We start from the raw sequence: 13,800 nt of genomic DNA, 5'->3' as shown, positions 1-13,800 counted from the left end.
TTGCGAACAATTCGGTTTATCAACGGACTTGTGGAACAAATAAAGTTCGTAAACGGAGAAGTGACTGTATTTGGCTCATTGGATTATTGAACTCAATATTTTAATTGTATGATTCATTGGCTCGTATAACTTCGATTATTTTCATCTTCGGGATATTAAATAAAACCTATAGGGAAAAATAATCACAATAATACATTCTGAATTCATGTGTTGAAGGAAACTGGATTGCAGACTTCATATAAGAAGAAAATAAAAAGGAAATGAAAGATGGCTGTTGATGTGCGCATGCGATCCCGAAATCTTTTACTAGCAAATCCTCCCTCATCCAGGATTTAGGGTTTTTTGGTAGCCTTCTCCGTAGAAACCGGTGGAGAAACGTCTCGAAGCAGCAGCTTTATTGCTATTTCTAGAAAAAGTTATATGTGGCGTTTCCAGAAAGAAAATATGGCAAGATTCGGAAACAAAGTCTAAAGGGGAGAAATAGCCAAGGCGTTGAGAGAAATGAGTTCCGAAAACTTTCCAAAGACCAGGTGAAAAATATATAAAAAACAGTAACAGACAGTGAAATACATTTGAGCTCTCTGAATTCATACAGTGTATAAAAAGACGTGGGAAGAGAGAGGAAAAAAATGCGTGGGAGTTTTGAATGAAAAGATATACAGTACCTACAGGTACATGTACGTCAAATAATATATATATACATACCGATATATTTTATTTTGCCGTGAATTGAAAAAGTAGAAAGAACTTTAGGACGAAAGATGGATGCTTGGAATGTCGACATTCATTCTTATCACGGAAAAGTTAAGCCTCGCATGGAAACATGTTTTAATTAACCCTTTTGCCGGCCGGCAGTCGAGCGGTTGGGGAGCTAGCTTCTGACTGTGCAGGTCTGGGTCTAACTAATCCCGTTCGGACATGGATGTCTATTAACAATAACAATTCTTTGGACGGACCGTGAAGATCTCCTGATCGTAAATCTCTTGTGAATACGTGGTCATTTTAAAAGAAAAGAGGGAAAGAGGTAGGCTGTGCCACATAGACACGGCCGCAAGTTTTGACGTGAATACGTCTTTTATGCCTTTAATCGCGTGGTAGGTAATGATATAAGGAAACTATGTCATTGCCATACCGGCTGTGTCTTTGGAATAGCTAATAAACGATACCAATGTTGTCTATTTTCGTTGCGAACTGATCGAGATATAACGGAAAGAAATTTTTGATACGTTTTTGATACGTATCAAGCCAGTTGATACGGAGTTATCCTCTAACACGTCAAACTTGTAATCTGTAAAGTTCATTCTACGTAGGTTGCTGTTCTGAATACTTTCGTTTCTCAACTGACAATGGTTCTGTAGTGACCATAAGCCGTTGGAGTTTGCGTTCAGGCAGAAACCAGAAAAGTGCTCACCACGCCAGCTACGACAGTTGAACTTTATCAGCCAATTCACAACAGAAATTCTCCATATAAAAGGTGTCGACAATATTCCAGCTGATACTCTTTCTAGAATATCGACCATTTCTGTACCCACACCTTTAGATTATGTGCAACTCGCAGCTGACCAAGAGAATGACAACGATCTCAAAACCATCTTAAATTCTAGTGTATTATCTTTACAACTGAAAAAACTCAGCCTTCCTGACGCAACAGCCGAAATTTGGTGTGATGTGTCAAACGGCAAAATAAGGCCTTTTGTACCAATTTCTCAACGACGACGAGCGTTTGAATCATTGCATTGCTTATCACATCCTGGCATCCGAGCAACATCAAAACTGCTGAGCGACAGATTTGTTTGGCCTTCAATTAGATCTGACTGTCGTGAGTGGACTAGAACATGTATTTCATGCCAACGCTCTAAAGTTCACCGACACACTCGATCCGCGCTGGCTGAATTCAAGGTACCTAACAACCGATTTCAGCATATCAATCTTGACATAGTTGGTCCATTACCATTATGCCAAGGTTCTCGGTACCTCCTAACGATGATAGACAGATTCTCCAGGTGGATCGAAGCCTCTCCAATGCCAGACCAAACTGCCGAAACAGTCGCCAAAACATTAATTGCCACTTGGTTTTCAAGATTCGGCATACCGCACAGGATCACCACCGACCAGGGCAGGCAGTTCGAGAGCCAGCTTTTCCAAAGCTTGAGCAGATATCTAGGACTCCAACATCATAAAACGACTGCTTATCATCCACAAGCAAATGGGCTGATCGAGAGACAACACCGATCGCTGAAAACTGCCCTGAGATGCCGTATTCAATCGAATCCTGCTTGGGTTGATGCTCTTCCATTCGCCCTACTGGGTCTAAGAGCAGCAGTGAAAGAAGACATGGGATGCTCTTCCGCAGAAATCCTCTACGGAACACCATTGCAGTTGCCCGGCGAGTATTTTTCGAAAACACTAGACATTATACAATCCGATTTCGCCCATCAAATCCAAAAGCTAATGCGTTCAATGAAGCCGGTGCCTGCAACAACTCACGGATACACGCTGACGTATATTCCTAGTGATCTGCAATCCACGTCGCATGTCTTCGTACGCAACGACGCACCACATCCTGCCTTACAACCAACATATCAAGGCCCGTTTCCTGTCAAAAATCGCAGAGAAAAATTTTGCGACATTGGCATCAATGGGGCAAGCAAGATCTCCATTGATCGTTTGATTCCAGCTTTCCTTGGAGATAGCTTTAAGGTACCTTCAGAAATGCCCATTCAGCCATCCAGTACAGCGTTGCCAGCACAAGCAGTACCAGCAACTGTGACTCGCTCCGGTCGTCACGTCCACTTCCCCGACAGATATTCGATCACAAATTTCGTTGACACTAGGGGGGGAGTGTGTAGTGGCCGATCATAAACGATGCTCTGTGACGTCATGATGTCACGTTTTCTCGTTGTAGCGTTTTTCGCCTTGCGATGGATGGTAACCTAGCAACGGATCGCCAGAGAGTTTTTCGAACGTTTTAATCAGTTGATTGTATTTCGTCGTACAGAATGGATGTCACGTATAACTTGTCCGTGTGTGTGTAAATAAAATGTTCATGTTTTAAAGAATGAAATTTACATCTTCTCATTGCCGTCGCCTTTAGTTCTAATGCGTGAACAGTAACATTTGGTCTAGAGAGCAAGTGATTATGATAACTGAGCACGGCCCATTGCCGACATATCTAGAATGTTTCAAGAAGTCGGACAACGCCAAGTGTGCTTGTGGTGAAATTGGATCTTTATGGCATTACCTGACATCTTGTCCATATACAAAAAAAATTCCATTTTGGTGCTATCCTTGAGAACGGTCGACTGTGTTTCAAAAGGAGAGTTTTGAAGAGCCCTATGAGCCTTGCTCGGGTGCTGTGGATTATATAGTTCCTAGAGATAACAACTTACACCGCATACATACTAATGGCAATGCGCGGTGGGAGCGATGACGAGTTCAAACCGGCAAGAGCCCCAGTGATTGATCTTAAGAGGAAATGTGATCTTCGACCACGTCGGCGTCAACAATAGTAACCAATAAATGGAAAACCTAAGCAAGTTCACCTGTAAGGAGCAGATGAATCAAGCCATTGATGGCAAGTACGAATTAAGTGTGATTTACTCGGCTATAATGAATTGTGCTGATTTTAGTTCATCCGGTGACGATTCCGGTAACGACTTGCGGCTTAGACGACGACGACGACGATCTGCTACTAATTCACCGTGATTCGAAATGTTATACTCCAAGGTTATCGGCAATCATTCGATCAATTGACGATTACTAGATTCTTATGGGATGGACGGCTATACACCACCGTCCGTCCGGTCTTCAAAGGTCAAAGGTTCTAATGCGTTCTATAAGTTCATTGAGTAAATCCAGCAAAAAAGGATTATGAGTAAGGGGTCATTCAAGTATTACGTCAGCATCGGGGGGGGGGGTCGGATTTGCTGACTTTTGATGACAAGGGGGGGGGGGTTTACGTCATCAACCACCCCTTTTTGAAGATATGAAATATTCTAAGCTGCTGACGAAATTTTGCTGACAGGGGGGGGGGAGGGGGCCAGTGGTTTGCTGACTTTTGCTAACAAGGGGGGGGGGAGGGGGTCAAAAATGGCTGAAAATCTGCTTACGTAATACCTGAATGGCCCCTAATGAGCTTAAAAAACGCATTAGTGCTGCATTAAGAACCATTAGCGGTGTAAAACTGCAAAATGTGTGGAATGAATGTAATTACAGGTTAAGTGTTTGTCATGTTACGAAAGAGGTTCACACATTGAAAATTTGTTTCACAGTAAAATCAACAAAAAAAAACCCCTTAGAATGTTATATTGTTTATCTTTATGTATCACGCCGATTACATTATGTGTAATAGGTTTGAACACGTTTGAAAAATCCGGCTATTTTATGCTAACCCTGCACAATCATACACTATTTCTTAACCAGTGTAAAGCTATTGCGGATATTTTTGTTCAGAAGGAGTTTTAAATCTCATTATTTTTTTTTTTCCTGATAACTTGAAATAAAATTCTAACATAAAAAAATCATAAAATCATAAAAATCATCTAAAATGAAAATTTAAAATCATTTGAAATGAAAATCTAAAGCCATCTGTTAATATAAATATTAATTAAATCATTAAAGATAGATTTGATTAATAGGGAATTATTAAAGATAGATTAAAATTAAATTAAAGGTAGATAAAATCTGCTTTCGTCATCTGCTGGCTATTTTTATAATTATTCTTTTACTGCTTCAACAGGATCTCATGGCATTTCTGATATTTTTGCTGATTTTTATTCCTCTTTGTCTATCATTTCTTGTATTTAGTAAATATTTAAGTGTTAACTGACTTTTGAATCACTTTGTATACATATATAAACTAATTTTGAATAAATACTTGACATCCACAGTTTAATGGATAACTATATTCAGGTGGTTTGCAAATGAGGCAAGTTTGCCATTCAATGCACATATTGGTACTCCAATCTAACCTGTATTGCACAGCGCATCTGCACTTCAGGGGGCCCCCTGCTAAACGCTGGATTGCGGCCTGGACTAAATAGGCACTCAAAAGACCGGAGCTAACTAAACAGCTAGTAAACCTCATCACCTTCCTGAGCGGCATACAAGAAAAGGCCAAGCTAATGGGGAGCCCCAATGATGACGGAAAAAGGAGGGCTCGGGACACCCCAGTAGTTCCCCCCGGAGATCAGCTAGACTTACAACAAGACGTGCGTACACAGAGATCCATTCGGACGCAGACGGATATGACCTGGAACTTAAGAGTAAAGCCACTAATATCGTGGTACGAGTTAGGTTCCCCTGACGAATTATACAATGTATAACACTTCGAAAGGGGCCTCCAATCTCCCTCTTTGTCTTTCAGAATCTTCTCCAGCGCTACCGCGTCCTCCAGGGCTATGAGCTGAAATCGCGTAAGTAACAGAGCTTGGTCGTGCTCGGTCTGTTCTGTATTGCACACCAGGTAACTTGGTATTACGGTGGACAAGACGACGTTCTCTTTCTCCTACCAGTGCGATGAAACCATTCGAAAGGCAACTCAAGCCTCGATCATGCCCAGCAAAATATGCAAAAAAGCATTCCTTTTCCATCTCCATCAAAAACAAGCTGATTCTATATAAGATGATAATTAGGCCCCAGTACTACTGCTTGCGGTATCAGTATGGCTATTTGTTAGAAGATATAACATGATTTGCCTCAAATGGTTCCAGAATAAGACTCTGAAAAAGTAGACTGGCGTACCTTGGTTTGTGCGCTACCGTAATATTCGCAGAGACTACAAAATTAAGAACACCACAGTGTTTTATGCAAAGAAACTGGCCAAAAAATCTTCGACGGTCCCTCAGGCTGAACAACTTCTTACACATGCACAGACCTACCACTACTTAACCGTACATGCACATCGCGACGTGTCGTACACGTTCCTCTACGGAATGTCTAACGAGTTGATATTACAAAAGAAGTGCGGAAAAGACTTGTGGGCAAGTAAGAAGAAGAAGTTGGCATGTTGAAGTGGGAGAGATTTGAGAATGGTCTAAATACACAATATGTATACAAAATATATATACAGCGCCTTCACTGTGACGGGAAACGAAGAAACAAAGCCTCCGTCCACAGTGCTGGGCAGTTTTGTTTCCCTTTCGTTCTACGGAATATGCAATATACACACACAGAGCCTCCATTGCGACGGGAATAATCATACAGTGCCTCCGTTATCTTTATTAATATTATTAATAATCATACAGAGGCTCCGTTATTACAGAGCCCTTATGTGCCACTGGGAAGCACGTGCAATTTTTCTCCCTAGCTATACATTTAGTCAAATTGCTTGTGCGTTGCATCGAGTTGATGGCTGTCTTCATGGGGAAAATGACTCAAGCGATTCGATACTTGCGAGCAAGGGGAGCCACCACTATAAATCTTGGCTAACTTTTTCCGAGACAACTCTGCCTCTTTTGAAGTCACGCAAGTAAGGTGCTTTGCATCAGTCCGGAGTTGTGAGCGGTTCTATCTGTCTATCTAACGAGTTGACACATTCCGGAATGCACGTGTTGTGAACTTACGTGAAGTTTTTTTCTGCGTAAGCTTATTATATGTAGTGCTGCCATCTGCCATCGATTTACCCAATTATGAGTGAAGTGTGATGATTGAATAATTGTACCGTTGTAGGCTTGATGCTCCCTGTGGCGAGACTTTTTTAAAAGGAGGTCGGCTCTCATTTGCGGCTTGAAGTTGGAAACCACAGCAAGCCAACTTCAGTCGCAAAGTTGAGAAGCCACAAAGCTGATAGTCTTTATATACCATCCAAATCAGTACTGTAATTACCCGCTGTCTGCATTAGATAAGTCTAAAAAAAAAAAAAGTAAAGGTTACACTCCTTGAATGGGATTGATCTCATCTGCCAATGTATCTTTGATATAAATTTTTGCACTTTAACACGATTGAAATGTGAATATGGTACTTGGTGGTTAGCCCCACCTATTAGCCCTGGTGAAGTTTTTGTCAAAAAAAAGAGTATCCGTCGTCTTAAGCTTCCTTTTCGGTTCCTAAAAACGATGAGGTTAGGTATTCCAAGGGTACATATGTAAATAGCTATTACTCATATTAACCACATTTAATCAATCTAATCCCTTAATATTGATTATAGTAGTGAAATTTTCAGTTTGCTTTCAATTATTTTGGGTAGACCCGTGGGACACACGGGCTACTGTACTTTATCTTCCTCTCGTGGCTTTTATGATGTCAGGTGAACCTAAGGTGTCACCAACATAATCAACTTATTTAGCCATGGCATATTGCGCTACTGCTCGTAGAATCTGCAGAGTAATGATGAAGAGGGTTTGACGAGTTACAGCTACTCGTTGGAATCTCAGTATCACCAATCACAAGGTTTTCAGGTTTTTATCGAAGAAAAACAAATTTCCAAAAGCTTCGTAACTCTTAATTAACAGTATGCAAGGGCTCAAAAAATTCTTTTAACTCTTTAAAACCCGGAAAAACAAAGCTGGAAAGTGACTTATTTGTGCAACGTTCATTGTATTCGGATGATATCTTGATGTATAATTTCGCAGAAAGTTGTGGGAATTTCTTTAATAACGAAATATTTAGTCGAAATAATCACATTTTATAACCACCTTCATCCATTTTCAATCCACTGCTGGGTGAAGGTCTCCTCTAAAAATTTTTCCATTTTTCTCTGTCTGATGCTTTTGTCATCCAGTTGATTCCAGCCACTTTTCGCGTATCATCGATCCATCTTGTGGGGAGACGCCTTTTCGGACGTTTAACACCACGGGGGTACCAATCGAGAACACTTGTGGTCCATTTATTGTCCTGTCTTCTTGCAATATGTCCAGCCCATTTCCATTTTAAACGTTTAATTCTTTTCATGCTATCATATACCTTTGTGAGGCTTCTTATCCAAGTGATTCGTTTTCTGTCTGTCCTTGTGATGCCTAGCATGAATCTTTCCATGCTCCTTTGTGTTGCCTGTAGCCTTTGTATCGTCTTGCTTGTGAGTGTCCATGTTTCAGCTCCATAAGTCAGTGCTGGTAGCACGCATTGGTTAAACACTTTTCTTTTCAGGCATAATGTCACGTGGCTTTTCAGAATTATACAGTTTTTGCCAAAAGTGCTCCATCCAATCCTGATCCTTCTGTTTATTTCATTAATGATTTCGTTGTCCCAGGCATACATAGCTTTCTAGTTCTTCTATCTTTGTGTCGTTGAGCAAGATCTTCTTCTTCAGAGCAAAAAAGTTGGACACAACTTTAGTTTCTTGCAGACAGATTCATTTTCAAACCCACCTAAATACATTTTATAATATGAAGTATAATTCAAAAAGTGAATAAATATTCAACAAAATTCCGAATTAGAATGCCAATGAAAAAGAAAGCTTTTTTGAGATTTTTTTAACAGGCCGCGGCTTTGAATTAGCACTTGAAAGTTAACTTTCGACGTTACATATTGTTGTACAATATGTTACAAAAATTATTCTATGATTATTTATATAAGGACTATTACGATTACGGACTGATTATCTGTGGATGATGCTATATGATCACAATTTGTACGATTATTTATTCCAGATTATTTATTGTATATATGTATATCATTGTTATTTTCACATAAATTAATAAATTTCCGGATACACCCATCCCCCGGGAAAGCTTCGATGTCTCTCTGAGATGGGAAGCGGGGTGTGTCCGGTCCTTCAATGTACAATATGTAAGGAATTATACTAATGTTTAATTTTTACGTATTTTTTAGAACCTTGTGAGCTACCAGTCATACCTCAGGGATTCTACCTCGGTGGATACAGATCCGGCCTTACAATATCGCACGGATCGTCTATCGAATTCGAATGCGAATCTGAATATGTCAAAATAACGGACGATTCTATCCGATGCACTGAGGGTGATCTCAGGCCTTATCCGCCATCTTGCGTTCATCACACAGTAAGGTCGTCATCTTCATCCGGTCTTCCATCGCCAGGTAAGCAAACAGTGATATTCCAAATACAGTCTAGCACACTTATAACATACCCTGGATACGATTTTGTAATCCCTGATTTTTTTTGCCCCCATTCCCTTGCATACATTTTTACCTCTATTACTAAATACTCAGCTTGAAACATACACTGTGATGATATAACATACCAAAACCAACACTTTCTTAACCTAGAGCGTATGCTGCAAAGCAAAATCTGGAAAAATGAAGCCAAAAAAAAAAAAAAGATTATTTGTGCAACATTCATTGTATTCGGGTGATATGTTTCACAGAAAGTTGTGGGGATTTCTTCAATATCGAAATATTTATTCGAAATAATCACATTTGATAGATGGTTCTATAAAAAAATCGGGAGCTATTTCTATAAAAAATTATGAGCTCATGGTGATATTTGTACCCAATACCACCTTCATAGTAATGTTTGTGTGCATTCCCAGTAGTATAAAAAAGGGAAATTTTTGTAAAGTAAATAATGTATGCATGTAATTCGAGTGTGAATGCCCAGCACCTGTCAACGGAGGCTCTGTTTGATTGTTCCCGTCGCAGTGCGGGCTCTGCGTGTATTCTGTGTGTTTATATATATATATTGCATGTTCTGTAAGGGGAAGGGCGAGCAGAACTGCTCAGCTCTGTGGACGGAGGCTTTGTTTCTTCGTTTCCCGTCACAGTCGAGGCGCTGTATATATGTAATTTGTATGCACTGTGTATTTTGACCATTCTCAAATCTCTCCCACTTCAACATGCCAGCTTCTTTTTCTTCTTTCTTGCCCACAAGTCTTTTCACACTTCTTTCGAAATCCCAGGCTGTGGTCTTCGGTCCTCATGTGCCACTGGGCGCACGTGCAATTTTTCTCCCTAGACATTGGATTTAGTCCCCCATTTTTGTCAAATAGTTTATATGTTGCATTGAGTTGATGACTGTCTTCATGGGGAGAACGACGAGAGTAATTCGAAACTTGCGAGCACGGGGCAAGGGGAGCGACCACTATAAATCTTTGCTAACTTTTCCGACACAACTCTGCCTCTTTCTGAGGTAACGGAAGTAAGGTGATTTGCATCAGTCCGGGGCTGTGAGCGGTTCTATCTATCTATCTATCTAGAGTAGATAACTTCTAAGAGCCAGACATACAATTGAAAATAATGGTTTCGCCCGTAAAATACGGGACGTATATTTACGTAAGAGCTTTTCTCCCACTAATTTTCCCTCCCCAACATAGTACTCTGGATAAGCGCCTGTGGTGGATGGCTAGAAAGCGCTACCTATTACTGCGTACTTGTATTTCTGTGAAAATTAACAGCATCGTCGACACTTTTTTTTTTTTTTGATACTTTTGGATCACATGGTAGATGGCAGTGATAAAAAACACAATTGTTATGATCAGGTAAAACAGAAATTTGCATGTTTTAAGGAGCCTCATGCGTTTTAACATAGTGAAGAACTATGCTCTAATTGAAATATCATTCAAAATAGTATTTAATCATTGATTTATGTCAAATATTTTACGTGTAGTTTTGATTTTATGTGCTATCCTATACAAGTATTAAAGTTTTACGCACTTCTGATACTTAATTTTTTTGCAAATATTAAAAGAAACTATTATTAGTTAAATTAGTTAGTTCAAGGAAATGTCTGCGATTTCTTTTACTCCATCTTGTTTGAAATTGAATTTTAAAATTTGAATTTTAAATTTCATTTTAAATTATATTTAGTCAATGAAATCCCAAACTTTTGCTTCATTTCATGAACTGAACAGTTCCCTTTATATTTCGAATGAACTTTTATTCAATTACATTGATTTCATGGTATTTTTATCACGTGCTTAAGCTGTTTTTAATGTATTTCATTGAATATTTACAAAACAAATGAAGTATCAGAAGTGTGTAAAACTTTATACTCGCATAGGATAGCACATAAAATCAAAACTATATGTAAAATATTTGAAGTAAATCAATTGTCAAGTAGTATTTTAATGAAATTTAAATTAAAGCATAGTTTTTCACCATGTTAAAATGTATGAAACCCCCCTTAAAAGCATCAAATCTACTTGTTGAAAGAATGTGCAAAAGCGCATGTTGATTGATGACAAAATTTATGGACATTAATTGTTTCTTTGTAAGTTAATTATAATTATGAGATGACAACTTTCAATTAAAACTATTAGCATAAAACCAAATAACGTCAGTGAAATCAATTAAATTGAGCAAAAATTTATGCATTTTCGGTATATCATGTACTCAAATAAATGTTTAATACTCCTCAGGACATATGTATATATCAACCAAAAATATGTCAATTTTATATTAAATTCAACTACGTGCTGCATAAGCTTATTTTGTCTGCGACAATCTCAATAATGCAGTTCCTGCATGTATATGTCACTGTAAATGTGATAAATGCGGTTATTATACTTATTAACAGGTTGTTACTTAACCGCCGAGCATTTTGGTAAGTTTGATAAATTTCCTTGAATTTATCACTTTTACCGGCGATTATGCATGGTACCCAAGTGTCGTTGGTAAATTAGATAAGTCCTAGCAAAAATTATCTTTTTTACCGGTGATTGTGCATAATAACCAAGCGTCGCGTTGTTGGTAAACATGATAAATCATAGCGTATGATATACTGTACTTGATATGGTACTTCATTCAAGTATTGCATCATTACATTGAGGGATGATCATAGAATTTATTAACATTATACTGGGGTCTCACTAGACGGGGTCGTCACACACACACACACCCTAGACTCATTTGGATTTTTTTTTTCACATTTATCAAATTCATCAATTGCACTAGGATATTATGAACAATCACAGACAAAAGCGATATATTTCAAATATTCATAAATTTTACCAACGGCGCTTAGTTATTATGCATAATCCCCGGTAAAAGTGATAATTCTTTCAATAGTAATGAAATTTACCAGCGACGCTTGGGTATTATATACACTCGGCGGTAAAAGTGATAAATTTATCAAACTTATATTATGATTCGTAAGTATGTTTAAGGACCTTTATTTATCACATTTACATAACATATGCAACTACTTTATAAGCTAATTTCAAGGCCTTGCTTATGCACGTCGGTTATAACATACACTTCTCGAATCGCCAAGGGGTTATGTTATACGCGAACTCGGCTGCACGTTGGCGTAGACGAAGTCGTGCCAGAATGACAAGCTTCTTCCACAGAATGACACGAACCTGATGAGTTTTCCGACGGGATGAATTCCTTTCGGCTAAACAGGGGCTTCTAAGGGTAGAGATTTTAATAGAATTTTCCAGCGATACTGTGCACTCGTGTCAACCGAAAAGTAAAAGAAAAGGGGAACGTTTTTCGTCTTTTATATTTCTTCTCTTATCCGAGGAAACATCTGGATTTGGCCAAACGGAAAATTGTTTACTACATAACTATGGCGAACTTTTTTCCCCTTCTCCCAGCCATTCCCCCCCCCCCAAATCTTTTCCTGTATTCCAGGAGGTTGAACGAGGAATCTGATCTAATCTCCGAGGATTTTGTCCATTTGTAATGGGAATTTTTTTTTCCTCCTGAGACGCTTCTTGGATAGAACTGATGTTGGAAAAAGTGAAATGGCAGAGATCATCCATCTTTTATGATCTGAAAATGGATATAATAGAGGCTAAATCTTTCGACACAACCCATTTTTGCTCGAACTTACAGAAAGTTGTGATTGTGTTCAGTATTTTTCCCCCATTTTATTGAAGTAAATTGATCATGTGACTATATTACCATTATGATCATAAAGACGGATTTTGGCACGAATGGGAGTGGAATGAGTAATGCATGAACTTTATAAAATACGTACATTAGAGGATGAATTTAAGATGATTGCCGAGCCAAAAAAAAAAACGAAAGCCAAACTGTTATGAGTGCAGTCGGAAAAGCCAAACTGTTACGAGGGCAGTCGAAAAAGCCAAACGGTTACGAGTGCAGTCGGAAAAGCCAAACTGTTACGAGGGCAGTCGGAAAAGCCAAACGGTTACGAGTGCAGTCGGAAAAGCCAAACTGTTACGAGTGCAGTCGGAAAAGCCAAACTGTTACGAGGGCAGTCGAAAAAGCCAAACTTACGAGTGCATTCGGAAAAGCCAAACTGTTACGAGTGCAGTCGGAAAAGCCAAACGGTTACGAGTGCAGTCGGAAAAGCCAAACTGTTACGAGGGCAGTCGAAAAAGCCAAACTTACGAGTGCATTCGGAAAAGCCAAACTGTTACGAGTGCATTCGGAAAAGCCAAACTGTTACGAGTGCAGTCGGAAAAGCCAAACTGTTACGAGGGCAGTCGAAAAAGCCAAACTTACGAGTGCATTCGGAAAAGCCAAACTGTTACGAGTGCAGTCGGAAAAGCCAAACGGTTACGAGTGCAGTCGGAAAAGCCAAACTGTTACGAGGGCAGTCGAAAAAGCCAAACTTACGAGTGCATTCGGAAAAGCCAAACTGTTACGAGTGCATTCGGAAAAGCCAAACTGTTACGAGGGCAGTCGGAAAAGCCAAACGGTTACGAGTGCAGTCGGAAAAGCCAAACGGTTACGAGTGCAGTCGGAAAAGCCAAACTGTTACGAGTGCAGTCGGAAAAGCCAAACTGTTACGAGGGCAGTCGAAAAAGCCAAACTTACGAGTGCATTCAGAAAAGCCAAACTGTTACGAGTGCAGCAACTGTAACGGACCGTACATGGACGGCCGGACCAGACTCAGGCCAAGCTCACAACTGCTGACGCTGCCACCAGATGGCGACTTATACAAGGATGACGTCACTCTCCGCTACCATACGAAGG

At 39.5% G+C, this 13,800-nt stretch overlaps 1 protein-coding gene across 2 annotated transcripts in view; it reads left to right on the top strand.

Annotated features, from left to right (window-relative positions):
• The window catches only part of LOC149083872 (sushi, von Willebrand factor type A, EGF and pentraxin domain-containing protein 1-like), a 440,661-nt gene that overhangs the window by 389,165 nt on the left and 37,696 nt on the right, over nucleotides 1-13,800 (top strand). For both annotated transcript variants that reach the window (XM_089234250.1, XM_089234248.1), the window contains exon 13: nucleotides 8,770-8,994. In XM_089234250.1, coding sequence (XP_089090376.1) covers nucleotides 8,770-8,994 — 225 coding nt within the window. The remainder of the gene's footprint in view (nucleotides 1-8,769; nucleotides 8,995-13,800) is intronic.

Source organism: Pholcus phalangioides, unplaced genomic scaffold (genome assembly GCF_987345545.1).
Source record: "Pholcus phalangioides strain wild (caught in Gottingen) unplaced genomic scaffold, Ppha-v1.0 ptg000008l_1, whole genome shotgun sequence".
Taxonomy (NCBI): Eukaryota; Metazoa; Arthropoda; class Arachnida; order Araneae; family Pholcidae; genus Pholcus; species Pholcus phalangioides.
The sequence above is the reverse complement of the archived record's forward strand: the minus strand, read 5'-3'. Positions and strand labels throughout refer to the sequence as shown.